Genomic DNA, 27230 nt, shown 5'->3' on the forward strand with positions numbered 1-27230 from the left:
ACTGAGGCACGGGGACATCGCAGGGCCACAAGAGCCGAGCGCCGTCTCGCATATCCTCTCCCGCGTGTGGCCGAGAGCTGCTCCCCAGCAGTGCTAGCAAATGTGCCCAGCAGGAAGGAGCAGGATCTGGCAGTGGCCCCGGGCTGCCCCATGTCTGCCACTGGGCATATGGCGGGGCTGGCATGGTACCAGAGCCTATGCAGGATGGAGCTGGGATGGGACGCAGCTGCTCCATGGGGCCTGTGGGACTTGGGGCGCACGCAGCTCCCTGTGAGCACATGCACACCCCTGTATCGGTGTGCATGGGGCTGTGCCGGTTCATCCAAGGTAAATAACTGCTGCTTTCTCTGGAGGCAAAGTGTTCTTTGCCATTAATTGATCTGGGCATTTGTAGCTTGCCTCTTGCACCCCTGTCAGCGTGTGCCTTCTCTTTGCTCTAGGGAGAGGCTGGTAATTAGGCTCTTATCCAATAAAAGTGTGGGTTTTTGAAGTAGAGATAGGATTAGTTTCTTTTAACTTGATGAAATATGATTTGGCTTGAAATAATTACATGATTTGCACTTAGCGCCTCTCAGCCCAGGGCATTAAAAATGATTTACAAGCAATTACAGAGCCTGCTGGGAAGATGCTTTTATCCCCATTTTACAGACATGATCTGGTAAACAGAAGCTAAGGTCCTGCCCTGGCTCCTCAGCTGGGAAGATGAGGTGCTTGTGGGGCCTCTCAGATGGGGCCTGGGAAACATCAGGCACTGCAGGGAAGCCAGAGCACTGGGAAGTAAAAATCTGCACTGAAACACGGGGGGACAGGGGCTGGAATTGCCCAAGTCTGTCTCTGATTGTGCTGGATTCACCATTGCCCCGTGTGGGTGGGGAGGACAGGGATGTTTGGAAAAAGATGGGAGCACCCAAAGCAGCAGGGCATTGAGGTGGAGGGGAGCTGGTGGGGTGCAGAGAGGCCAGGGGAGCAATGTGGGGAGTGGGGAGGATGAAGCAGGGCAGCCCCAGCCCTGAATTTTGTGTTGTGCCACTGGTGAGCGCAGGGGCCAAGTGCTGCGAGACAACTTGGCTACATGGCAGCATTTTCAGCCCTCCCGTCCCCAGAATAACCCCTGGGGCAGAAACACCCCACCGCACCCAAAAATGCGCTACCAGCTGTGAGGGCCGAGCTGTAATTCTGGAGGGGAATTACGGTGTTGTCTGTAACGCCCCTCCCCTTCTCCCCCGGTAACATTGGAGCTGCCACCGGGCTTCACGACTCGCGGGGGGGGGGGGGGCTCTTAACGGGGCCGAACCGATCCCCACAGCGAACCGGCCCTGCTCTGCGAGGGGTCCCCCAGCTCAGAGCCCGCACTCCCGGGTGGGATTTCGGGCGTCGCACGAACCCCACAACACCCCCAGGGCCCCGCAGCGAGGCCCCGGCCCGGCCCCCATCAGGCCCCCACCAGGCTCCGGGCCCGCCCCCGGCCCCGTAGCCGTCTCAGCCGCTGCGCGCAGGCGCCTGGGAGCCGCTGCCCGGGCCGGGGCCGGGGCCGGGGCCCGGCGGGCAGCATGCGGCAGGCCCTGACTCAGCAGCGGCCGGGCGGTATCGCCCTGCCTGACTCCGTGGGTAAGCGGGGCCGGGGCTGGGGGCGGCGCGGCGCGGCCATGTTGTGCGGCGTGGCCGGGGGGCTGGAGGGGGCTGCCCTGCTGTTCGCTCGTCCCCCCGCTCGCCGAGGGAAGTCGGTGCTGTGCCAGGGGGCAGGAGCCGCAGCACATCGAGGCCACACGAAGGTAGCTATCACTCTGAACTTCTGCAGCAATCTACAGAAAACCACCCTGGTTTGGTAGGGGGCTCGCCCTGCTGACACCCCGGTTGGTGGTGAGCTTGTGGCTGTGGTGCTTAGGACGTTTCTGGGGCTTAATGTAAAATTGGTCTTAGTGAAGCCTGAATGCATTTCGAGTGCCGTTCCAGTGAAAGAAATAGGTGATACGCAGTGCTAATGTCTTTACCTCTGCCTCACAGAGTTATATGCAAGCTGCCTCATATGCTCACACTGCAAGATACCTCTAAACGCGGCAAGTTTGGAGGTATGTGGATAAATCACAGAGGTATCTGGTCTGGATAAATCACAGAGAAAAGGCTGTTACTGCCGTTTAACAGGAGAGGTGGCAAAGCTGTGTAGTGCTCGTGGCTTCCCTTTGCTCTCCTGCACGTAAAGCTGAACCTGGTTCAGTAGCAAAGAGGAAAACAGCCAAGCTAGCAGGGAATTTTGCAGCAAAAATTAATGTCCTGATGGATGATTTAGCCAGGGCATCCATCAGCGGACATGCTGTTTTAAAAGCTCGGGGTTGCTGAAACAGCTGCAGGCGTCCTTCTGGAAGTACAAAACCACTTTATCAATGTACGTGTAACAAAGCAGCTTTTCAGAGAAGGGAACAATGACATTAGTGTCCAAGAACAGAGATGAAGTGGAGATGACCGCATTTTCTCTGAGATTTCAAATTAAAGTGTTACGGTGGTTTTTCTTCAGACCTGGAATTAAAGTATTTGGCTTTCCCCCCCCCCCCTCTTATTAAGGAATATTTAGAAGATTTCAGAAGTCTTTTGATTGGAAATCTTTTGTTCCATGCTATCGCATGTTGGTGTGTGTCAGTTTTGAGCTGGGAAACAATGGAGAAATGTGAATGTGGGGAGCAGGGTTGTGAAACAAGTTCCAAGTGCATATATGATATTTCAAGCTTCTTGTTTTAGAGCATTTTCTTGAAGAAAAGTTACTATAAAATACTCTGGTTTTGAGGAAGATGGCATATTTTGCCATTTTTCATTGTGACTTTTTGAAGGATCTGTTGAAGGATACCCTTTTTGAAGGACATGCAGAAGGACCAGTGTGTAGCTCCATGTGTATGCCCCGCACTCATTCAGGCTGGCTCTGCAGGGCTGTTTGGGAGGCACACGAGCATCTGCACACCCACACAGCCTAACCCTAAAGAGTTTAAGCTGCGTGAGGAATGTATGGCTGTACTACTTCTCTTCTCATTTACCAGCCAAGCTATAGCAGTGATCAGAAGGTTGGTGACCTACTGTGTTTAAGCAAGACAGGTTCTTCCCTCCTTCCGTTCAGAACTAAGCTCTGTAAAAGGTAGCAACTTGTTCCCCACCTTTCTGAAGTTTTTTGTTCAGCTGAACCTTTAGTCCTAGTGCTTTGGTATTTCATGACATTTCTGTGATGCTTGCATTAAAAGGATGACATTAGAACTGGAGCGTTGCACAAACTCCGGTATTTGGGAGGCAGTATGTTCAGAATGGCCTGGTATCTTGATGGATTTTAAACACTTAAAAGTCTAGATTTTTATATTATTAGCTTATTTGGCAGATTTAGGAGAATAAAAAGAGAGTGATGATAAAAGATACAGCCTGGGCCTTAGGGATGCTTTAGCAGTTATTTGAAATGTGTGTTTTATTTGGAACTAGCACCTGTCTAGATATTCACTCCAGCTAAGAACTGACTAACCACTTGTCAGACCTCTTGCTTTTGGACCTTGTGATGTCCCAGTACTGCAGTTACAGCTGTGCCCAAGGGCACAATCAGGAGAAGAGCTTTTCCTATCAGAGATGCTAGCAAGTCAAAAAGGACACAGTTTTTCCCTACAAACTCCTCCTGCCTTTTATCTCCTTGTGTTGGGGTGGTAAGCCTGCTCAGGACTCGGCTTTGTTTTTGAGCTCATCTGCTCTCTGTGGATGTGATGGTTTGGCCCTGAGCTGATCGTGGCTGTGCCACCACAGAGCATGGATCACCCAGTGAGGATGTGCTGTGGCTGGTGGTGGGGTCTGTGCTTGATGGGGGGAGAGTTGTCCCTACAGAGGAAGGACCAGAAGCAGCTCCTTGCTCTTGGGGTGCATTCCTGCCCTGCTTTGAAATACCTTGCAAGGTGCTCGTGGTGTGCACACCACTTGGGAGCCTCTGGAGTGGAGAATGCCTCCACCTGCTCCCTGGGTGCTTTGGAGAGCCCCGGGCTGCAAGGATGGGATTTGGAGTGGTCCCAGGAGCCACAGGGAGCAGGTGCAGCCCCAGGGCAGGCAGGGGACCATTACAGCCTGTTATCCTGCCAGCTGCTCACTTGTGATGGATTGTGTTTACATAATGCATGAAATGTAATCAAAAGAATTGTTCCACAAAGTGATTTAAAGATTGCGGAATACACACTGAACAAACAACCCTAAAGGTGTTGCTGAGCGTAAGATGGCAGCCAGCTTTCCTCTTGGCTGATGGGATCACTATTTTATATTTATACTCATTTGGGAGATCTATAAATACATTAAAAAAAAACCAAACCCTCAAGTTCATTATTCAAACATCTAAAAATACCTGGTCCTTGCTGAAAGTAGAGAATGATACTGCAGGAGAAGTGGCTGTTACTGGTGATGTCTCATTTATATGGAAAATCGTGGATGCCTTCTGATATGTTTACAGTGAAGATTTCCCCCTTCAAAACAGGTGGTGCAGAGTGTGGATATTTGGCTTGATGTAAGCAGACATATATCAGAAAAGAAATGAATACATAATGGTAGTATTTATCATTAGCTTGATTGTCCCAGACTGGAGGGTGCCGGAAGGCTTTGTTGTATCCAGGTGAGCTTTGCCAAGTTACAGTTCTTAAGGCTCTCTTCATCCATATCCAAGCAATGATAAACAGATGTGAATTCAGATGCCCTAGTTAGCAGTTGATAAAGTATGTCAGTGAAGGTGAAAAGAGACAGCCAAAACAAAAAATATTCTCACGTTGCCAGAAAGGAAATTCACTGTTATGTGGTTGGTGGTGGGAGGAAAATTTTGTGATACTGTGACCACCCCCAGATGGAATTAGCAAATTCTGTTGTGTGTGTTTTTAGGGTCGTTCAATAGAAGAAAAAGAAATTCCCTCTACGTAACTGTGACTCTCCTCATTGTGTCAGTATTAATTCTAACGGTGGGCCTAGCTGCTACAACAAGAACACAAAATGTGACTGTTGGAGGTTATTACCCAGGGGTTATTGTAAGTATAGAACTCCTAGGTAGGTCTAGAAAACTTATTGCCTATAAAGTCCCTTGTGATGCTGCAAATGTTATAAAGGGTGATCTTGTCCTGAATATTAACGTATGCTCAGCTACTTCATTGCAATTTGATTTATTTGTTTTATTATTTTGCACCTGCTGATCATTCCCATGCAAAAATCCCATCCAGTCAAGTGGCAGTTTCCCCTGAGCTTAGGTAATTACATGCTTTTGATCTAACAATGAGACAGATAAATAGGTGTGACGTCAGTCAAAGCAACCCAAGAACTTCTTTGTTTACATGCATCAGATTAACCCCAGCCATAGGTGAGGAGAAGGACCAGAGGTGCTAGCAACAGCTGAGAGACTGGGTTTTAGGATAGACTAGTTCAGCTGAAAGGGACCTACAAAGGTAATGGAGTCCAAAAGCGAAATACTGTTCATATGAACTCATGGTCAAAAAGTTCATGTGCGAAGTGTGTAATGATTGGCATTCTGAATGGAGAACTGCACTAGCAAAAGCTTTGGCAATTTGCCGGGGGAGCATACATATCAAAGTGGCTAGCACATTGATTTTTTTTTTTTCTAATCAACAAATGAGAATGGGGAAGGATGATCTTCAAATTGCTTAATTTAGGGAAGACCACTGGTGCCCAGCCTTCCTGCCAGTAGATGTACAACTGTCTACAGAAGCATGTGAGGAGAGTACATTGTGCACCGCCTGGCCCAGAACCACAGGTGTGCACTCTGTGATGCTGCCCAAAAAGAGGTCCAGCATCACATGCTGGAAAGCATGTGCTGGGCTGTCCTGATGTCTGTCTGAGGCATGCTCATACAGGAGAACAATAAGGACTGAGCTGCAGCTAAATCCATTTCTTAGGAGCTGAGCACAATTGCAGTCCTCGAGCTAGAGGCTCCTGGTATAACAGTCAAAGGCTTCTACACGCGTAGGTTTGGAGCCCCAAAGTTGGAGGTTTAAAGCCAGGTCAGATTACTAGCGGGAGAGTTGTTCTTGCCTTATTACTATCTGATTTATTTACCATGCACTGCTGATCTCTGGAAGGTTTTTACTGCCCTGTGGACAAGCTCTTCTGTGAGTGAAAAAAGCCCCTTTACGGCCATTCATGTGAAACGTTATTACAGACAGCGTTTGGTCTCTTTGATTTAGGATCAGTTTTCTGGCTCATGCAAGTAACTCTGCTTTTAGATCTGATCTTTTTAAAAGAGGACTATCGAGGAGTTTTTAAAAGAGGACTGTCATGGTGTTGAGAAGGGTGATGATCTGGCTTCCAGCTCTCCACGCTAAGCCTATGCTGTCAGCCCGAGCTGGACCTCGTGCCTCAGAGCAGGTCCCCCAGACTGCCACAGATGATGGAGCCTGGTGTTTGCGTCCCTGTGACATCTATCTTGTTATTCTTTGGCAACGTCAACACTGCTTACATCTTTTGTGAGACTTGATCTGCTCAAGGGCTTCATGAATTTCTGGACTTGAGAAGGGTGTTGAGTCGCTCGCTTTATTTGAAGACCCCCTGATTGTGTCTGTAGACCTGTCACCAAATTCCCACTCTCAATCCACTAAGCTGTGGAAATGCACAACAACCTCGCTGGTCTCCCGAGCAGGAAAGCATTCCTGTTTGCTGCTGGGTGCTTCAGCAGGTACTTAAAATAGCTGATGTTTTGTAACAAGATGGGATCTCTCCCTTTGCTGTGCTGAGAGGGTGTTGGTGGGGTGTCCCTGGGCAGATGATGTCCACAGGTAGCGGCTCCACAGAAGTCATGTCACCCACAGCTTCACACTGATGTTAGGCCCACGCGTCTCCACTGCACTGCTGGTGCAGTTACTCTGTGTTAGCGAGGAAAAGAGAGCCCCAAAGCTCTGTTTTGGTCTAGCTTTGTGTTCCTCAGCCTAGGGCCCTGATGTGTGTGAGTAGACGAAGCAGCAGGCTCCATCTGTAATTGCGCAGCAGCCCTGTGGTGATCTGGGTTGGTGTGATGGCTCCACATATGTGCTGTCACTGTCACCTGGCTGGCACTGGCTCCTCTAAAAGTAGACCTGTACTGGCTGCCAGGGTGCCTCCTAGCTCCCAGGCCTAATGCTCCTCCTTTGGATCGCCTGCCTTGAGTATGGAAAGAAGTGTCTGTCTGTGGGGAAATCATCTTCCTAGGCTCCTGAGGAAGGACTGAAGCAGGCACTAGAGACTTTCCATGCATCAGTGGGATTTTGTTTTTTTCACAAACAGAGCAGTTCCTCACTGACACAGCTGGAGGAGCTGAAGCAGAGGGCATGAGGATGTGTCTGGTACCCAGGCTGCCTTCACTGCCACCCTAACCACTAGTACCTTCACAGCTACTTCTGTGAACACCTCAGCTGTGTCTCCGTGGGAAATAGCATCACCTGTGGCTGGTTGACTGATGTGGGCCTGGGAAGCCCAGACTAGAACAGTGACACCCAGCAAGCAGGAGTAATCATCAGGTACACAGGGCAAGCACCCTTACGGGAGCAGGGATCATAGGTTGAGAGCTTAGCTTAAAAATCCTGCATCTTCTTAAAGTAATAACTCACAAGTTCCTTCCATCTCTTTTGTGAATCTTCAAGAAAAATGTTCTTCAGGACTTCTCAGCTATGGACTCCAAGAGCTCTTCCACTTTGTACAGTGGAAGAGGGGCGTCCAGCAGCTGCAGAGGCAGCCGGATGTGGCACAGCTCTGTGCAGGACAGCTGGATTGAGGAATGGGAAAGAGCCTCTGTGAAGGCAGAACAAGGCTTATCAGAAGCCTCTCCTCTGTGTTGCCTTGTAAAAGGCCATCCATGTGGTACAAATGCTCTCTCCAAGTTATAACAGCTTCTGGCATCAGTGTAAATGATTGACCTTTCTTAGGCGCTGAGTGAAACACCTTTTCTGTAATGGCTTCTTGTCAAGCAAGTTGGCCAGGGGCATTCTTCTGGAAAAGCACGTTCATTTGTACCCTGTCCTCCTTCCAGACAGATGTCCCCAGGGGATCCTACCCACCAGCAAATAACAGTGATGCAATTAATGCAGATTACTAAGGGTTCTGATGAGGAACTGCTGTTTTTCCCATTAATGCTGGTTGAGAATCCACCAATTTATTTGATCTTTGCCCATTGGATGTACTCAGTCACTCTGATTTCTTCGTTTTTAATTACCGTGAATTATTTCAAGTCTCTCACATTTTGGTTTGGGGCTGCTCTGAAATGCCATGTGCACTTCTCTTAAATGTGTCAGGTCAAGTTTAAAGGGTACAAAAGGGTTTTCTTGAACGTTTGCCTTAGGTGTGTATTGCCAGACATCCTCTTTGCTGCTAAATATCAGCAGACTGAAAATATTACCTGGATCCAAGTCACTGTTAATGCCTGGATCGCTCAGGTTTGGGGCTTGAAATTGAATTTTAAGACTCTTCTTACATAGGAAAGGTGTTTTTTTTTGTTTTCCCAAACTGAATAAAATAATGAAAGATCAGCCCAGAAACATCAGCAGATCTGTTTGGGGCAGTTCAGTCATGCCCTGGCTCTCTTCCCTTTTAGTGCCTGCCCTCACTGCTGTGCTTCACACTTTGGTGGCTAGTTCCTTTGGACCCCAATGTGGGTCCACTCTGGGAGCTCAGAGTGCAGCACAGACAGCTGGGAAGCAGTAGCTAGGTCAGCTGCTCTGCTTTAATCCCATGCTGTTGGATTCAACACTCCTTGCTGCCTTTGGCACCAGCACCAAATGTTACAGGGCTTAAGCAGAGCAGGGTAAGTTTTAGCACCAACTTTTTGTCACTTTTCTGCCGGTTAATCTTTACTTATGCCCATCTGTTAATACCGGTTTTGTTAAACCATTCCTTTCCATTCCTGGATCTTAAAATACTGATTTCAGGTTGCTTGACCCATTCTTGAGCCACTGCAGCTTGTTTTGTGCCTTGCTTTGCTTCCTTAGGAGCTGGCCAGTTATTTAGCTTTCTCACCCAGATCTTCACTGCCCCCCCTCATCTACTGAATGTATTTGTAGCCTGCTGAGTACAAGCAATGGTAGCTGTAGGACTTCCGAGCATTTCTCTTTGCCGACCAAAAGTAGTGGGGTTGTGTGTGCTACGCACTGATCAAAGACCTTTCTAGTTATGACCCTTACAGAAGTACGTCTGGATCTTCCCCTCTAGTCCTCAGTTCCCTGTTTTTGGCTTGGTTGAGGCATACTGTGTCCTAGAAACTTCTTTAGTGTAGTTAAATAGCTTAAGGCTTTAGAGAAAGGTGATAGCACTCCTAACTGACTTCACTGAGCTGAAATAAAAACAGGGTTGTCAGTTACAGCAGCAAGAAAATACACTTTTGCCAGAGTAGCTCATTCTGTTGGCTGGGCTGCTGTGGGCTCTTTTGGTTGAAAGAAGGACGCTGGCTGATAACACTTCACCTCTGGAAGTGAGGGAGGGGTAGCAGGTGGAGAGAAACTGCTGAGTCGTCGTGAGTATGAGCTCTCCCTTATTTCATGCTTCACATCAAGGAACTCTGAGCTGAAAACTTAGGTCGCAGCTCACATCCTTGGTGAGGTTACTAGAGCCTGGTCCTGCAAATGCCAGTGATGTCCTACTAGGTTTGCATCTGAGGACTGCTGAATGTTGACAGGGTTGTTCCAAGACAGCAGTGCACATGCTCATCCACCACCCATTTCTCAGCATCACCAGGGAGGGGATTGAGGTCAGAATTCATCTTTTTGGTTTTTACACACATTTTAGTGTCACATGAGGGGTACCCTTGACCGTTTTAGCTAGTGACAGACTCCATTGATTTTCATGCTGAGGGAAGAGTGCTCACGCATCAATGTATTCTTTTGCTGCTTCTGGATTTAATTGTGCTCTGTTTGTATGTGAAATATGTTGGGTGTCTTCCTGATCTAAATGCTAACAATATGTTGTCTTTCAGCTTGGTTTTGGGTCGTTTCTTGGAATAATTGGATCAAACTTGATAGAAAACAAAAGGCAAATGGTAAGTTCACTACGTAGACTTTCAAGAAAAAAAAAACAACGTGAGAGCAACTTGAATTTTGTATGTAAAGAGTGTTGCTAGCTTTCCTGACCCTTCCAGGCTAGAGTTGCATGCCTCTTGAGAGCTGTGGATGGTTCTTGGCAGCCCATGGCTGTTAACCCAGATACTTTTTTAAATTTTCAAAAATGCTTGAGGAAGCACAGAGTAACTATACACTGTCTCATTGAACTCAATGGGATTTTTCAAGGGCTCAAAATAGTGTTTGGTGTTTTCAGGATACTTGATGCTTCGTAGACTCACTCCCAGCGCTTTTTCATTTGAGCTGTCACAGTATGTGGCACAGAATAGAAATAGTTTAGGTACAATATAGTTATTTTAAATCTTTTAAAATAAATTCCTAGAGACTTGAAGCTCTGCAAAAATTGCTTTTGGTGGCTTTCTATTCTAAGCAAAGGATAGAGAGGAAGATGGTAAAACAGCCAACCCAGAGACTGGACGTAAAAGCCTCTAGAGGGCCCAGCAGAAAGGCCTTTCTTGGCTGGGTCTCTCATGTCCCCTAAGGGTGTCTTGCAGGCTCTGTTTCACAACCTCCTCCTCTTCCCACCTGTGCCTGGAGGTGCTTGGAGGTGTCAGCAGCTGCAGTGTCCCTCTCAATGGCTGCCCCAGGCCCTGGCAGCGAGGTCTTTCCAGCTTTCTTCATGTGAGGTGGCATGGGGGGACCGTGCTGCAGCTGCCCATCCTGCTTGCCCACCACCACTGCGTGCTTCTGCAGTGATGGAGCTGCCTCTGCAGAGAGGCCTGTGGACTTGCTTAGCACCATGTGCTGCTGACAAAGGCAGAAGGGGATCTGGAGAAATTCCTGCTTGTGCGAAGTCAGAGGCTGGGCTCCCCTTTGCTTTGCAAGCAGTGTCCTCCCCCCAGAGCACAGCCCTGGCAGCAGGGAGAGGGTGGGACAGGCCCTGCAGGAAAGGAAACCTTCCTTTTCCACAGGGCTCAGGGTAGGTGGGTTTCCTGATGGCTATTTGTTGTTTTTGCTCCAGCTATGTGAGAGCAACACGTCCTGCTCCTTCTGTCCTTGCAGCTTTCCAAGCCCCGTGCTCATTGTCTATTAGCAGCAGATCAGAGCCTGGTTGAGCAAGAATCATATTATACCGATGCCATGTTTGCAGGGCTGCTCATAAATGACAATGTGGCTCTGACCTGGCTTGGTTGTTTATTCCAAAGAGCCCCGGGTAGCCGGTGTCTGTTCTTCTCATTTCTCTGTCATTTTGTGTCCTAAAAAGCATGCGTGACCCAGCTTTGCAAGGATTGCATCACTGCCACCTGGGTTAGCAGGCTAACATGAGCCTGCTCTGACTGCAGAGGACACAGAGTTGTTGCCACTCATTGTCCCCATACTTTATTCATGTTTCCTCTTTACCCTGGGGCACTTAATTTTACAGAGGCACTTGAGCCAATTATGTGTTTCTTTAATACCACTGCCAGTGCAAGATGGTTTTATTTTTTTTATGGACTTCCTTCGTGTCCTAATTTACTAGAAGGCTGTCTGCATTGCTTGTTACTCAGTCTCTCCTCAGTAGGGCAGGACAAGCTAAAAGCAACTTCTATAGCTGTGTTCCTGTGCATGTTTCTTCCCATGAGCTGGCTAGGGGGGCATGAGGAGTCGAGTGTGCCAACTTGGCCAAAGGGAGAACTAACCTCAAACTTAATTCTGTCCTGCCTGCTGGCAGAAATAGATGTCTCTCATTTCTCCCACCTTGTCATGCTGGCTTCCCTGCCGTGTGGCTTGTCAGAACAGTGGAGAGCTTTCAGCAGAGTTTGTTCCTTGAGGGCAGCGGTTTTCAAATGAGGAGTCAGCATTTTGTGCCGCTTTCTGACAGTCACCCATGCCACGCAAAAGGAGTTGTCAGCAGCTTTGCAGCCTGTGTATCGCTGGGATGTGGCCTGAAGGAGACTTCTGACCAGAAAGCTCCTATTTTATAGTTCCTACTTTATCCAAAACCAGTTTGTCTTTTCTAGTCCTAGTTCGGCTCCATGTAACTGACATCAGTGGCAGCTACCTGAAGAACCGATATCTTATTATAGTAACAGTATTGTTGATTCTGAATCAAAATCTTCTTGACAAATCATAAGATTAGTTGAAAACCATGTGATTTTTAAGATGCCTTTTTATACATTAATTTGCCATTTTATTATCTTTCTCATAAATTCTCAGTGTTTGTTTTTCAGGCTTCTTTTTCTACAGCTCAGAGAGGAAATCGGGGGGTATGTAAAGTTAGCAAACCCATTTCTGACACCATATCCTCACTCAGATCCTAGTGGGGCTGTTATGAAAGTCTCATCATTAACCTTGTGTCATTTGAAATAACCATGTTAACAGCTCCTGTCTACAAGAGCGGGGCCAACAGACAAATAACCCAATTGTATATATATACTTAGGTTTTGGCTCACTTCCCATCTCCAGTGCTTGTGCTTTTTAGGGAGAACATCTTCCTTTGTGTGTGCATGCAATGAAGGAAAGTACATAGGGAAACTTACTACAGAATAACGTAAGCCATAAAAAACATTCCTTCCACCAAGACTGTATGAAGCTGTGGTTTCCCCCATTTTGTGCTCTCACTGTTTAGGTCAGAGGAGTGTGACCGTTGTAAGTGATGGTTCAAGTTGTGCTTCAGCTGTGGAGATGGAGCGGGTCCAAATGGGGAGGAATTGCTGGTGTTTACAGCAAACAGAAACGGGGTCCTGACCCTGGAAAACTTGTCGCTTGCTACCATCGGCAGGCTTGTTGGGGCATCTAATTCCAGCAGCAGCTTGTTACTGGTGACAGTGACTTGTTTTTACAGCAATTGGATTAATCTTAGTCTGTTCTGCCTACCATCACAGTTCATCTTTGCAGTGGGACATTGCAAGTCTTAGAAGCTTGCTCGTGTGTCCAGGATGATGTCTCATCCCATTTGGCTGGGGAAGAAATAGGATTGTTTGAAGGTCTGGGTTGGAGGCCAAGACAATAGCAGTCTTTCAGGGTTTCAGCAAGGTTAAACTTTTACTGATAATTTGCTGAGGAATTATTAGAGGTTTAGTAAAAGCACATACATCTCTCTATCCCTATATTTTTTTCCTTGATTTGGAATGTATGACCACGTGTGGATTCCACATTGTCTTGTTCTGTTCAGATTCTTGGGTGGTAGCTGTTTTCCAGCTTGGGCACGGAGGGGACGTCCTGCCTGCCCTCAGGCCTTCGGGGATTTTTGTGGTCTCCCCGAAAACCGCTTCAGACTCCAGGAGACAGAAAAGGTGTTTGAGAAAGAGAAATGACTCCTCTTCTTTCAGGATCAGCAAATGACTGGCTGGAGAGGCTGCAACAGTGGAAGAAAAGTAGGGATGTCTGCTCTTTGTTGGCACTACTTTCACAGAATAAAACTAGTGTGACTTATCTGAAAATTCCAAGCTACTTAAAAAATACATATAGGATCCTTTCTGGCTTGTGTTTGTCAAAGGTTTTGGTTTGTCCTCCCGAGAACTGGCTCCTTAAGCAGTGCCAAGAACTGAGTTTTTCAAGTATTACTTAACAGCTAGGCTTTAAAACAAACATCCCCATCCATGCCCAGAGACCTGAGGTATTTGTCAGTGCTGGCCAGGCTAGTTGTTACTTTTGCATGTGTATTATTAATTATTTTTAATGTTGCTCAGAGCTCCTAATTACAAGAATCACCTCTGTACTTGTGGAGAAGCAGCTTTTAGCAAGCAGCACTTGAAGACTACAACCTCTGGAGTGAAAACTCCCTGGGGAAAAACTCAGCAAAGCTTTCAGTTCTTTAAATGGAAATGCTGCTGTTCTCAAGTATGTGCACCTGTCTGGTAGGCTGCTTAGTCCAGTGGGCAAATACTAATACTGACAAAATGTTTGTCTTGCCCCTTGGTGCCCCCCTGCTTTCGGTGGTCTACCTGCTCAGTGTCTCTCCATCCCAGCACAATACAGGGTACGACATGGCCGTGGCTGACTCTGCAGCCCCTCCAAGCCAGAGTGGGCTGTTCTGGCACTCACCTGGCACAGGGTACAGAGGCAGTGCACACACCACTCCTTGCCAGCTGAAGAAGTTGCAGCCTTCAGCCATTTGTTGTGCCAGCCAGCACAGTCACTGAGGTCTTGTGGCCTTTGCTGGCTTTAGCAGAAGCCACTGTGGGATGAAATGGCCTGAGGGTTGTTCACAGGAGCACCTTGCCTGCAGCTCTTTGTGGTGGGGGAGAAGAAATCCCTTCTTTCTCTGCAGGGAAGAATTAAGGACAGCAGCAGCCAGAAGAGGAGGTGTATCCCCAGCCAAAGTTTAGCACTTTGATGTCATGGAAGAACTTGCATTACAATATCATGTCCCCAGAGAACCTGTCTGGCACTGCTGCTCCTGCTATGTTGCCTCTACCTCTGCATGAGAACAGGCTCTCCTCTGAGACACACATCCCATTGACTTCAATAAGACCAGTCTGTGCAGCCTGGGCAAACGTTTGGGTCATTGATTGCTCAAGGGCTTAGTGGCTGTGGTTTCTGTATTGTTGTGGAGGGGGCATGCAGCAGTTGGTTGTGGCAAGGCAGATCATACTTTGCTTTGTTTTCCTTTCTCAGCTGGTTGCATCGATCGTCTTCATCAGCTTTGGTGTCATTGCTGCATTCTGCTGTGCCATAGTAGATGGCGTCTTTGCTGCCAGACACATAGTAAGTGCTTCCAGGAAAACATGGGGCCTGCCGTCCTTTTACTTGAGGAAAAGAGGTGATGTGTCCACGCGCTACATCAGACTGCATCGAGCTCTGTAAATACATGTCAGATGCTGAATGCTGGTTTAAATTACAAAATTTAGAAAAACGTGTTGGCTTTAAAAAAATATATTTTTAAACGCACATTAAACATTAAGACCTGGAAACTTTGCTTTAGTTCTTCTGCGCTTTGTGTGCTTACTGAGACTGAAATGTATAAGGCATAATGTGAATTACAGCTAGTGCCAAGGGATAACATATGAGCAGTAGCATCAATCTTATTTTACATGCTTGTAGTGGTCATTCCTAATGATGATTGTATCAGTGTATGTTCTAGTAGAGGGATACAATTTGATACAAAGCTCACTGAGGGGGTGCAGTACAAACAGGAAGCACTCACTGGGCTCTAAGTTTACATTTGATGACTTAAAAAAAACAATATGAGCTGCTGCTGGCATGACCAATCACTAATATAAAAAACTGCAAAAACTTCAGCTGTTAGGATATAAAAAAACAAACACTTGATTTCATTTGAAGTTTTAAATTGAAATTTATTACTGCACGTAGACTTTTTTTTCCTGCAACTTTGATATTTGATGATTTTGTTTTTGTTTGGTTTTAATTTTTGGCAAAATGGGATTAAAAAGACACGCTTAGAGTTTATTTGCAATCAGAGTGGGAAGCGATTTCAGACTGTCACAGTTACCATGAAACGGAAACTCTGCATGTCATCTGGCTCTTTATTCTGCCTTGTAATGCAGACTCCCCTTTCTGCCTCTGAGCATCCAAGCGGTAGAGAAACCTTGGGATGGCAGGATTTGCTGGCAGAGCACAGGGCAGCGATAGGTCTCAGTCTGTCGGGATGTGAGGAGCAACTCTTGACCACCTCTACCCCCTCTCAGGGGTTCATGAAGCTTTGATAGAGCCTCTGGAGCCTGAGCCCACAGGCCAGCTGCGTGATTTGGGGCACTGACCTCGTGGGCTGGGAGCTGGCACTTGGTCCTGCCAGGCGCTGGGATGCCTGCGCGTCTGCAGCAGGGACCGCGTGGCTGGGGTGACGAGGGCTCTGGTTTCTGTCTCTTGATTAACAGGTGTGCTTTTGGCCTCCTCTAACCGTGCAAGAATGTCACTGTCTGGCCAGAGACATGCTCCTGCCACCCGAGCACATAGCGTTCCCACTGTGGCCCTGCCACTGGGTGTGCTGGGTGACACCTGGAGAGTGGGCCCGGCTGCCCGCAGGGAGGGTCCTGGGCATGAGTTTGTCCCTATCAGCCAGCATGCACAAGGCAAAGCAGTTGCTACCACCCTCCCTGCCCCAAAGGGAAATTTGGCATTGCTTTCTCTGTGGGTTCAGGCATCCCTGGGATGCGTCTGGGAAAATGAGGAATGGATAATTCAGCTCAGGGTGGCTGCCCTCACCCAGGTGAGGCTGGCTTAAGAGCCCGCTGCTTCCACTTCAGCTGCCACAGATATGTGCCTCAAAGGACCAGAGCTAAAATCTGTCTCGGGGTCAGGAGGGGCTGCTGTGGGTGGGTCCTGAGGCAGGAACCTCTCCAAGGCCTGGCCTGCTGCCCCAGCCCAGCTGGGCAGCAGATTTTGGTTTTAATGTGGTGCTAATTCTGGTGCTTTTCCATCGGCAGGACCTGCGGCCGCTGTACGCGGGACGATGCCAGTACTACTCCAAGAGTACCACACTGCCAGAGGTGAGAGCAGCTGTGGCTGTGCTGTCTCCTTGCAGGGGTGGCTTCATCTTGCAGGTGGAGAAACCTCCTGGCAGGCTGCTGCTGCCATCTTCGGAGTTCTGCAGAGTGGCTGGGAGGCCGGGAATGGTTTTCTCCATGATTGGTGCTGTGCTAGCGGAGAAGTAGTTAGAAAGGAGGAGGTGGGAGAGGAAAATACACTGATTTCTTTAAATCTTCAGCTGCACATTCATCACAGGAACAGGGTGTGGATTAAGAGTCCAGACAGCAGTAATTTCTGTGGATGTGAACAAAATGTACCTTCCTCTGCACCTCTGCTTGTGTCTTCTCCAGAGAGAAGCCTGCTGGGGATGGGTGTTCCTGCCACACAGTGACAGTGTGTATGGGACACCCTTGGCTTCTTTTCCTCTAAGGTTTCCTCCCAAGTGTCTGAGTAGCTATGAATAACCACTACATTCCACATAAAAATGCCTGCTGGAGGTGCAAATAAAGTGCCACCCAGTGGCATTGGTGGTGTCCTTTTTGGCCCAAAGACCATCCGTGTGAACTTAGGTGTTAGCACCCACAGGCAGCCAATTGACCTCTTTGCTCAGTTATTTGCCAGTACTGGAATCTTTCCCTGTTAGCGTCAGTCTCTTGACAATTCTTTGCACTACATTGCCATCTGGGGAAGAGTGTTAGTTCAGCAGGGTCTTATCTCTTTGCAAGAGTTACACAACTCCCTTCCTATGCAGATGCGTGCTTATCTGTGACTTCCCCATGGTGGAAGAAAAGCCTGGCCTGTTCTAGTCATGTGTGTCTTTATTGCAGCCTGCCTACTTTGTGAGAGCTGTGCTGCAAGATAAGGGAAGAAAAATCTGCCTGGGGCTCGTACTGGGATCAGTGCAAAACCTACATGTAGAGCAGGCCAAATGGCAGCGGAATTTGTGTTTGGTGATTGTATCCTCATGTGCCTTACATATTTCTTCTGGATTCACACAGGCAATCTGTCATCCGCAACGCCGTGCACCCTGCACACCGAAAATAAAAACCAACACCTGCTTCTGTTGTGACCTGTACAACTGTGGGAAGTGAGTAAGCAGAAAAAAAAAACAACCATTCCTGTCATGGGCAGAGTGAGCAGTGGTCACGCTGTTTTGCAGGTGTCTGAAGGGCCAGGATAAGACAGGAGCAAAGTTTTGGTTAATGACAGCTGTTGTAGGAAGGGAACTGAAGCTGTGGTTGCTTCCCAAAAGGACTCCCAGTCAGAAGGAGAGTGAAGGGGTGTATGAAGTATACTAAATCTACGCCAGCTACATGTAAGCATACCCCACGCCAGTCCAGCTGGAACAATGGGTGTTACTTCTCATTATGGGTGTAATGTCCCATTACTTCCATTCCTGGTGCCTTGCCCTTTTTTTTCCCCACTGTTGAGTGTCCTTTGTCCTGACACCTGTGGGTACCACTTGTTCATTGAGTTTTATTTCATTTTAGTAGATAAAGGTTGTGACATTGTTCTTCCTCGCCTTCCTCTCTGTTTTGTTTCCCATCCTAGTAACAGGGAGGAGAGTTCACAAACTAGTGCCATCTGCGTGTTCATAAATCAGTGCCCTCTTTGCCCAGTGAATATCTCCTATGGTTACAAGAGTGGAAAGCGCACCAGCAGTGTGCAAGGCTGAGTCAGAAGGGTGGTTAGCAATAGAGCACCCTCACACAGTGATCACACCATTGTTTGATCTGGCTGCTGTGCCTAAGCTAACCATGGAGCATGCAGTTCTTATGTCATTTGGGGTGTCTAGTGTGTGTCAGCAGAGAAAAAAATGATTTTTTTAGTTCTGGCTCTTGCCTAGGGCTGTTTCAGGGGTAATGTTTCTTATCATACTTAATTGAGCTGGCCCCCACGTAAATCATTGACTGTGGAGGAAGATCAAAAGATGCTGTTGGAAGAGGGTGGCTTGGTGTGCTGGGAAGGGTAATCCCTGGTCTCAGTAGTACATCATTTCTGTGTGAGCATTTAAAGAACATGATTGCTTTTTACTAACTGAAGGGAATGATACACCTAGAAGTGACTGGAACAGAAAAAAAATTGTAACTGTTCTGTATTAATGGGTGTTTTTTTCTGTTTTATTTTTTTTTTCCCCAGCCAGGCTGGTTCAGGGTTCTGCCTTGGACCCATTTTCCATTATTTTGTACCAGTTGTTATGATCTTAATCTTGCTTGGTGCCCCATAAGTGCATTGCACTGTGGAGATGCTGGTTCTTTTGGGATCTCAGGCACGGACACTAAAGGCTGGTTAGCATGTTTATCACGTAAAGGATGGGAATTACTGAAAAAGTGAGGCAATTTTACATCCTTTGTGATGCCAGGAATGCTGGAAGCAGCAGTATTGTATGAGCCCCTTCATGTCAAATGTTGTGCAGGGTTGCCATCCCTGGTGAGATTCAGCAGCTTCGTGGTTCTTCACATCATTATAGTATTCTTTAAAGTCTGTGCAGTGCTGAATGTTCTTGATGGTGTACCAGGGTTCACTGAGAACATTATGCCCTTACGCATCTCCATAAGAACGAGCTTGTACAAGCAGTAAGTACAGGTTGTGTTGTTAAAGGCAGTCATGGTATGTGCTTTCTCTAGTTCAGGTTGTTCAGGCACTTCACAGCCAAGGCCAGTGGTTAACCTCTGCCTCGATTCTGCTTGAAATCATCTCCTCATTGCAATCTCTTCTGCAGTGGCCCACTACAACAAGAAAAAGGAAAAGAAGAAACTGGAAGTGAGTAATAGGGGAAGGAGGCTGGTTTCCCTACTGATTCCAGGACTGGTATGTCCTTGGGAAGCCACCAGCATGAAGGGCTGGCTCTGGAGATTTCAATTGATGGAAATAAGAGGCAGGTTCAGACTCAAGGGCATTTTGATATTAGTAGGTCTCGTAGGACTTGTTTGTTTCACAGCATATCAAGCCATCTCTGCTGCCAGTATCATGCAGGGAGATCTTAGATGCCACAAGAATGGGATCTAGAAGGCTTTACCCTCACTCTCATCTTGGTGGTTATGTCCAGTCAATCATTAAATTGAAGAATGTGTTTTACGTGCCCAGTGAAGAGCTTAGGTTTTATTGTGTGGTGTGTTTTTTTAATCATTTTTGTTTTACTGTGGGATTTTTTTTTTTCCTAATCCAGCAGAGTAGAGATTTCTGGAGGCTACTATGAATACATTGATGTCAGCAGCTGCCAGGACATCATCCATCTTTACCACTTGCTTTGGTCGGCAACAATTCTGAACATAGTGGGGCTATTCCTAGGGATCATTACTGCAGCGATACTTGGAGGCTTTAAAGACATGGTAAGGTGGTACCAATTTCTGTGCAAATCAGACGAATTGCCTTTTTAAAATAAGCATGGAAACAGCTATTGATATTTCAGTGCAAATGATCTATGCATCACTGCAGTCAGGCCAGAAAGAAGGACATGAAATAATTCTAAGGAGAAAGTAAAAACGATTAACTTTTCTGATCTGGTGTCACTGCCTGAACACAATTAGAAAAGATGAAAAGAAATAGGGATTTTATTTTCAAAAGGAACTTTCTCGGAAGTGTTGGCAATACCAGGATGAATAAAAATCAACTTTTTATTTAAAAATGATATTTCTTTTCATAGCACTGACCTTCTACAAGGAAATGTGTGGTTGTTGCTCTCGAATTGTTGATTTTATAGCAATAGTAGAGTTCTGAGCTTTACAGAATATTTACGCAGCACTGCTAGGCTGAAACTCTCCATATAGTTTCTTCATGTTGCAGAATCTGAGAAGGTGAGGTTAGGACCAAAGCCAGGCAAGAGAGTGCAAACTTCATAGAGTGGAAAAAAATGCTGTTCTGGCAACACAAGCTTTGAAGTACCCTCACTCAGCCAGGTTGCTTGTCACATCCCGTACAGTTTTGTTCTGACGAGAACAAATCAATGGGGAGAACTGAACATTCAATACATACATACAGTTCAGTCTCTTATGACTCATTTGGAATAATACAAAATGAGATACGCAGAAAAGAACATTTTTTGTCTTGTCAATATATTTTTCTTACTAACAAATCTTGGGCCCTTCATCAGGGGTGCCTTATTTCAAAATTCTGAACTTTCCTACTCTGTTTTCAGACGCACTAAAATCTTCCCAAACAAATCTTGAGACACATTCCCAGCTGTGTGTTACAGTCTTCTGACCCACACCAGACAGCCTGTAAACCACTGCAAAAAGATGTATGGAAGTCTCTGTGAACAGCAGCACAAGAGGATTTGAAATATGCCAATCTCAAAATGCACTGAGTAATAGAGTAATCAAAATTAACACTTTGCATCTTCACAAATAGGAGAAACAGTCTGAGCAGTCACTTTGTTTGAGTACTAACATGCACTGGGCTATTGCCAGGCTTGTTCTGGGGAATCTAAAGGAAACAATGGATTGGTAAAGAATGAAATGACCTCAAGACTTGCCTGCTGCCTAAGAGGGAAATAGATTGCTAGCTGCTGATTCAGCAGAATCGAGCTCTAGAGAGACACTTTGCTCCTTTAAATCATTTCTGTTTTCATTCAGCTGTCAGTTTTTGGTGACTCTGAAGATGTCCTGGTTAGCAGTTGAGATTCTTTCTTTGTTTTAACAGACTCCTTCCATCCCTACGCTGAACTGCACGGTTGAAAATGCACATCCTACAGTGTCCTATTACTCGAGGCCACAGGTGACATCTTACAACACCTACTACCACAGCACTCCTCACCTGCCTCCCTACTCTGCGTATGACTTTCAGGTACAGAACATTACAGGATGTTTCCTCGTTTAGCTAGAAAGTTAAATATAGCCCAGTCTGCAGGACTCTGGAAGCCTGTCTTCCTGTCATTTACACGGTTTAATTTTCCTGTTCATACAGAGAATACCAGGCCTTTCCTACTAGCCACTGCTCCTTGGCAGCACTCTCTCTGACTAAGACAAGGTTTTCCTGAAAGCTTCTCCTTGAAAAGAAGGCAACAGGACATGCTGCCTGCTTCCCCTGTCCTTCACCAGCAGAGGCCACATTAAAAATGGTCATTGCCTCTGGCATCTGCGATGCTCTGAGGATAGAGGCAAAGCAAGATGTTCTGGTGATTTTTTTGTTTTGTTTTGTTTGTTTTTATTAGGCCAACTGCTGTGCCTGAGAGAAACAGATGAGCTTTTGGAAATAAGCTGTTTGAGCTCCTGGTATACCAACTGAAAACCTCTTCTGTTTTTCCCACACACTTCAGCTGGGTCTAAGAGCAGTCCCTGCAAATACCACTGCTGCTGCAATCCCTGTCTCTTCTGAGTTACGGACCTGTGATTTCACTTGAACCTTGCTGTCAGCATAGGTTTTTACTTGTGGGAATGTCTGTATCTGCTTCAACATCAGTACTTCTTTCAGGTGGATATTACCAGAGTGGTGATGTTAATTTAACATCATACATTTTCTTGGCAACCATCATGGCAGGAGACTTTTTTTTAATTAACAAAAGCTCAATTTCTTAGACGTCAGCTAAGAGATTGTGGTCTGCAGTAGCCACAATCTCCCCCATCAGACCCATGCACTAAATGTGCCTTGCATCCAAACCTTTCTGTTTTTATTGCTAGTGCCACTGGACAACACTGTTGTCGGAATTTCGTAGAGGTATTTGAACATCAGAAATTCTAAAACTTATGTATACAGATTTGTGATTTATTTTTTGAGATTAGCACAACCTGGGACACTCAGCAGTGTTGTATAACTTTTTCCTGTTACAGAGATGCCAACCTCAGCATATATCTTAAAAAGCTCTTCTGTGAAGTCCATTTGTCAGACACTCAGCTGATAATAAACACTGTTTAACTCTGTGCTTGTCTGTACTGCCACTGCACCAGCAGTGAGCTCAGCATGGGTTGATTTGCCCTGCTTTTCAACTAAAAGTACTGCTGGGGCTCTCCTAGTATTTACATCTCAGCCAGCAGATGAAAGCCCTTGTTTCTCACTGCTGTGGTACCACAGGTGTTGGCTTAGGAGCTGGCCAACAAAAGCCGGTTGTAAATTAAGGTAATCCAAGTCTTGCTTTCAGATGCAGTTCTAAGTGTGAGCCTTTCTTGTCCTCAAGGAAATGTGAGAGCCTGCGGGAAAGCATTAGCTGAGGGCTCTGGTTGTGGAGGCTCTTTATCTTCTCTGATCTGAGCAGTGTCTTTACCACATGGACACCTTCTCCCCTGTGCAACCTCACTCCTCAATGCCCTGTCGAAGGCTGCAAATATTCTGGTGCCAAAATGGGCTAGGTCAGTACTTCCCAGTATAAGTGACCTCTTTCCCAAGGAAAAGAAAAAGGAAAAAAAAAAAAAGCCACTCCAAAGTCTGTAAGGAAGTTTGTGCCCCTGCAGCATCTTTGCTTCCCCACACAATGTAAGACAGCAGAACTGGTGCTCTGGTTTGCCAATGGATGTTGGCAGTTACTAGTTCTCACCACAGGAAGCAACATCCCCCAGGAGAGCAGGCTCTTCGTGGTGCCAAAGTCTTTACAATATGCTGAGACAGGAAGTGGGCAGGAGGAAGCTGTTCTGGTGAGGGTGGCAGCCTGTATGTTATTCCTCCCTTTGCATGGCCAGGGGACAGTTAACTGAGCACATCTTAGTCCTGCAACATTTCGCCTTCTGCAAGAGGACACAGATGAATGGTTCATTTCACCCCAGCAGCAGCATGCTCTGCCTCTTATCCTCTTTCGAAAGAGAGGTATTAGTGCTGGCTTCGTTAATAAAACCAGGCTGCTGCCTGAAGCTGGAGCAAGCCAGGCCGGCTCTGCAGCTGCAACAAAGGTGGCTCTCCTCAAAGCCTCGGGCTGTTGCCAGGCAGCAGCACTCAGATGCTTTGTAGTGTTTGAAACCCAAGGCTGCCTTTGCTCAACGGTGTCCATGCTGTGCTGCTGCAGCAGTGTCCTTACAAATAAGTGGCTCTGCAGGCTAGGGGCTGCCACTGATGGGGGCTGCTGTGTTATTTAAAATGAGAATGAGCTGTATGGCTTTCTGTGGCCACCTAGCTGACCAAGCTGGGCTTTCGTGGGTTATATATCCACTCAATAAACAGTCACAGGTCAGTTTTAGGTAAGTGATTTAGTAAGTAAGCATTAAAAAAAAAAAAAAAAAAAGAAGCTGTTTGAAAACAATTTATTATCCCCACAGTCAGTCATCCTTGCCCCCACCAGGATAAAATCTGACCTTGAACATTGTCTGCAGCTCAGCCTTGCAAGGTGTGAGTGCCCTGCTCCAGTGCTGATCCCTCAGCAGTGCTGTACAAATCCTCTCCTTGCACACCTTTTGTCACGCTGGCTCTGTGTGAGCAGTGCCTGCCTGCAGCCCAAGGGATGAGTCAGCCTGAGGGTGCTTGCTGCTCGGTACCAAAGCAGGAACGTGCTCTATTTCAGAAACGCAGTGTACTGATAGCGTGACCCCATCCCTTCCCCAGGCTGCCCTACGAGTGCCTCCTTAGGATGGGCCAGGTGGCAAATGGTAACACAAGGTGCAGCTTGGGAATATGATTGCCAGGGATAAAGATAAAGTGTATTGGTGGCGCAGGAGCCGATGTAGGTGACAGTATTTCATTACCTATTCAGAGTTAATTTGTCTGGCCTATTTGTGAACAGAACACAGCATGTTCACAGGTCAATCACAGTGCCAACATCATATGACTTCAGGCTTAAGGTATTTCTGATAACAAAGGTATTTTGGAGAGCAGAAATTAATTTTCAGGCACACGCAGTTTTTCTGTGTAAAACCTTCTGAAGCTTTGCATTTACTGAAGAGTTTCATTATCTTATTGCCATTATTTTTTTGGTTGCTTTTTTCTTTTTTAATTAGTGATGAAAGTAGTACAAGAAGAAATGAGCTGTAGCCTCTTTGTTGCCACTGGCTCATGTATGAAACCCCAAGATGTGAAAGAGACTAACCAGTTTTCAGTTGTTCCGGCTATGTGAAACAGAAGCAAGTACACAGCAGAAGTGATGAGAGAGAAATTCTTAAATGCTTCCTTGAGTGCAACGAGTTATTTGAATGCTTAGTTGTGTGTACACATGCTTTGCAGAATTGAGTCTTGAAATATTAATCTTACACTGCTTGGTAATGAAATCTTATTTTACCATTGTCCTTTATTTAGAAATGTTACAGCTTTCTTGCTTTTTCCCTGCAGCATTCCAGCATGTTTCCAGCCTCCACTCCTTCTGGCCTCTCCGATGACCCCCAGTCAGTGTCACCTTCTCCCAGCTATATGTGGTCTTCCAATGCACCTCCTCGTTACTCCCCACCGTATTTTCCACCTTTTGAAAAGCCACCACCTTATACGCCATAAAGAATGTGGAAGAGAAGAAAGAAATACTTGCCATTGAAATAATTGTGAACATTTTGTATTTATATTTTACTGTGGGAGAAAGCAGGAGGATAGAAACAGAAGATAATTGCAAATATGACTAGTTGATCAGACTGTTATTTCATGCAAGACTTATTTCAGAGGTTTATCAATGGGGCGTGAGGAAAGGGATGTATTGTGGATGTTTTGCAGTGGTGGTGAGTACCAGGGGACCTAAATTCTAGCCTCCTCATTTTCCAGTGAGGTTCATATAGTCCTTGTTTTTTAATAAAGTGATACGACACGTATGCTAGATTCTGGTCTGCCTTACTTCATCTTGAGCCAAGCTGAAGTAAGAGTAGCCAGGACCAACAGCTGCCCAAGAATATCTTTCTGTTCAAGGTGAGAGTGCTTGCAGACAGCTCAGCTTGATGCTTGTTTTGTCTGGTCTTTCGTCTCCAGTTGTTGGGATTTTGTGGGGCCACTGAACCTAGCTCACGTCACTTGTTGATTACAGTCTATGTAGTGGAAATCCTTGTGAGGAGCCACGACAGCATCTCTTAACGCTAAAACTAATGAATAGAGGTAACTTCATAGGGTATTTTCATATTTGTCTAGCAGAACAACTGGAATATTGCTTTTTTGACAGGAAAAACTTTAATAGGCTTTATTAGCTGTTTTATTTTGGGTTACTACATTGCAGTGAAAACTTTTTTTTTTCCTTCTGTTTGGTTGGGAATTATTTTTTAAGCTTGTAATTTCAACTTTTTTAATGGGTTGAATCAGCACCCTGAATAAGCACTGTTTTAGTAGCTGTATTACAGGCTGCACATAAGGAATTTCCACTACTAGTTCTCCAAGAGGTAAGTCTCACATGAATAAAATTCATCACCATGTAATATAGGATGAAGCTGATAGGAATTTACAGTTATTGTCGTGACTTTCATTTAATCTTCAGCTGATGACTGTGCTGATTGATCTAGATTCCAACAAATTTTGCATGCATCCTGCATAACAAAAGAAGGTCAGCTTTGTTATGTGATACAATGTCCTGTAAAGTGTGGTTCTACTCCAGGAAGTGACCTCAGATGACAGCTTTTAGATCTAAGCTGCTCAACCTGAGCATTCTCAACTGCTTGCTTCAGAGTTAAAAAATAAGGTATTGACATTTTATTCCTTATTTCCTAAAAATTTGATTTCCTTTGCACCAAATTGTTGATCCTATTCCTAAGTTGTCTACATGACCTTCAATTTAATGCAAACAGAAAGCTACCAGAAAGCTAAATCTTGTATGCAGAATCTGGAAGTGGTATACATGCTAGGGAAAGAAAACAACAGCTAGAATTTAAACTGTGGCATCTCTCTGCTTTTAAGCTAAAAAAACCTGAAATACTGTCAAAATGGAGAATAAATGCTGAAGTCCCTGATCTCACTTTTCAAAGTACACTCACACTTTATAATGCTGTTTTTACTACTATGCATTTGCAAAGCCTTTAGGCTCAGCTGTGTTAACTTTATCATTCTACTGTCAAACACTAGTCAGTATATTAGTAAGTTAAAGGATGACACCTTTTATCCAGAAGCAAGCACGTACCTTTTCTCCAGCAACAAATAAAAATAAATAGCTGGAGAAAGCAATACAGCACTTGGGATTTAAAGCAGTAGTGTATGCAAAACATTTCCTGGTGACATTTTGTTTTACTGAGATAGTTGAAGTGCAGCCCCTGTAATTTGCATATTGAAAATAAATTTGCATACTAGGGCTTCATCCATTTTATATTATGTTTTCGAGAACGAAATATTGTTAAAGAGATTCATGTGCAATTTCCAAATAGGCAGTACCTAAAACTCCCCACAAACCTATCACTTGAAGGATACATAAATTTAATATCAGAAAACTTTTTATTGCTGCATCTTTGAAATGGAAGCTAACAGTCTTGTCCCACTTTCAACAAACATACTATACCATTTGTGCCTATCTACTAAATAGGGCTAGAAGGACTAGGGGACACCACAGGACAGGACTAAGAAAACTCATAAGGGGAGCACAACTTAGTGGCAGAGAAACAATAAAGAAATGATGGTGTCATTGGTTTCGACTTGACAGATATACTAAACTTAGGAAATTATCCAAATTCTTGTTTTATAAGGAACTCTAAGGAATATTTAAGCAAAAATTACATTGCTGCTTTAAATTTACTGTAAAAGGATAAGGCCATTGTCACATTTAAAAAAAAAAAAAAAATGGTTGGATTTTTCTGTTGAACTACCCATTACCTTCTGCTTGAGTAAAACTAAGTGTTTAATGTAAATGCAACATTCTGCGCTGTATTCATCATTTCTTATGCAAATGTAAAATTGTGACTCATATGTACCCTTTTATTACTTTACCAAAGTTAAATAAAATTGTGCGACTTTTGTAAACATAACTTGCATTTTACACTTCAGCAATGGTCCTGTTTCACA

The 27230-nt window shown here is 45.7% G+C and overlaps 1 protein-coding gene across 2 annotated transcripts; it reads left to right on the forward strand.

Annotated features, from left to right (window-relative positions):
- The first annotated feature begins 1504 nt into the window (after positions 1-1504).
- Positions 1505-27187, forward strand: TMEM255A (transmembrane protein 255A). Of its 2 annotated transcripts, none has more exons than XM_082785843.1 (9): positions 1505-1608; positions 4873-5015; positions 9932-9994; positions 14613-14702; positions 16382-16444; positions 17423-17511; positions 19597-19756; positions 21066-21209; positions 24609-27187. In XM_082785843.1, exons 1-9 carry the CDS (start codon positions 1551-1553, stop codon positions 24765-24767), a joined length of 969 nt encoding a protein of 322 aa, XP_082641969.1. In that variant the 5' UTR covers positions 1505-1550; the 3' UTR covers positions 24768-27187. The 2 variants fall into 2 exon arrangements, with proteins under 2 accessions (XP_082641969.1, XP_082641968.1); XM_082785842.1 differs by having other exon boundaries at positions 1506-1608; positions 19594-19756.
- Positions 27188-27230: the final 43 nt, after the last annotated feature.

This window comes from Aythya marila (assembly GCF_965140915.1).
Source record: "Aythya marila genome assembly, contig: HAP1_HAP1_SCAFFOLD_269, whole genome shotgun sequence".
Lineage (NCBI taxonomy): Eukaryota > Metazoa > Chordata > Aves > Anseriformes > Anatidae > Aythya > Aythya marila.

What these genes read in the sequence shown, in the direction of transcription:
- TMEM255A (XM_082785842.1), top strand. Translation starts at nt 1,551, where the DNA reads ATGCGGCAGGCCCTGACTCAGCAGCGGCCGGGCGGTATCGCCCTGCCT. An exon ending in TTGGAGGCTTTAAAGACATG is followed by an intron (nt 19,757 to 21,065) that starts GTAAGGTGGTAC and finishes TTGTTTTAACAG; the next exon opens with ACTCCTTCCATCCCTACGCT. An exon ending in ACTCTGCGTATGACTTTCAG is followed by an intron (nt 21,210 to 24,608) that starts GTACAGAACATT and finishes TTTTCCCTGCAG; the next exon opens with CATTCCAGCATGTTTCCAGC.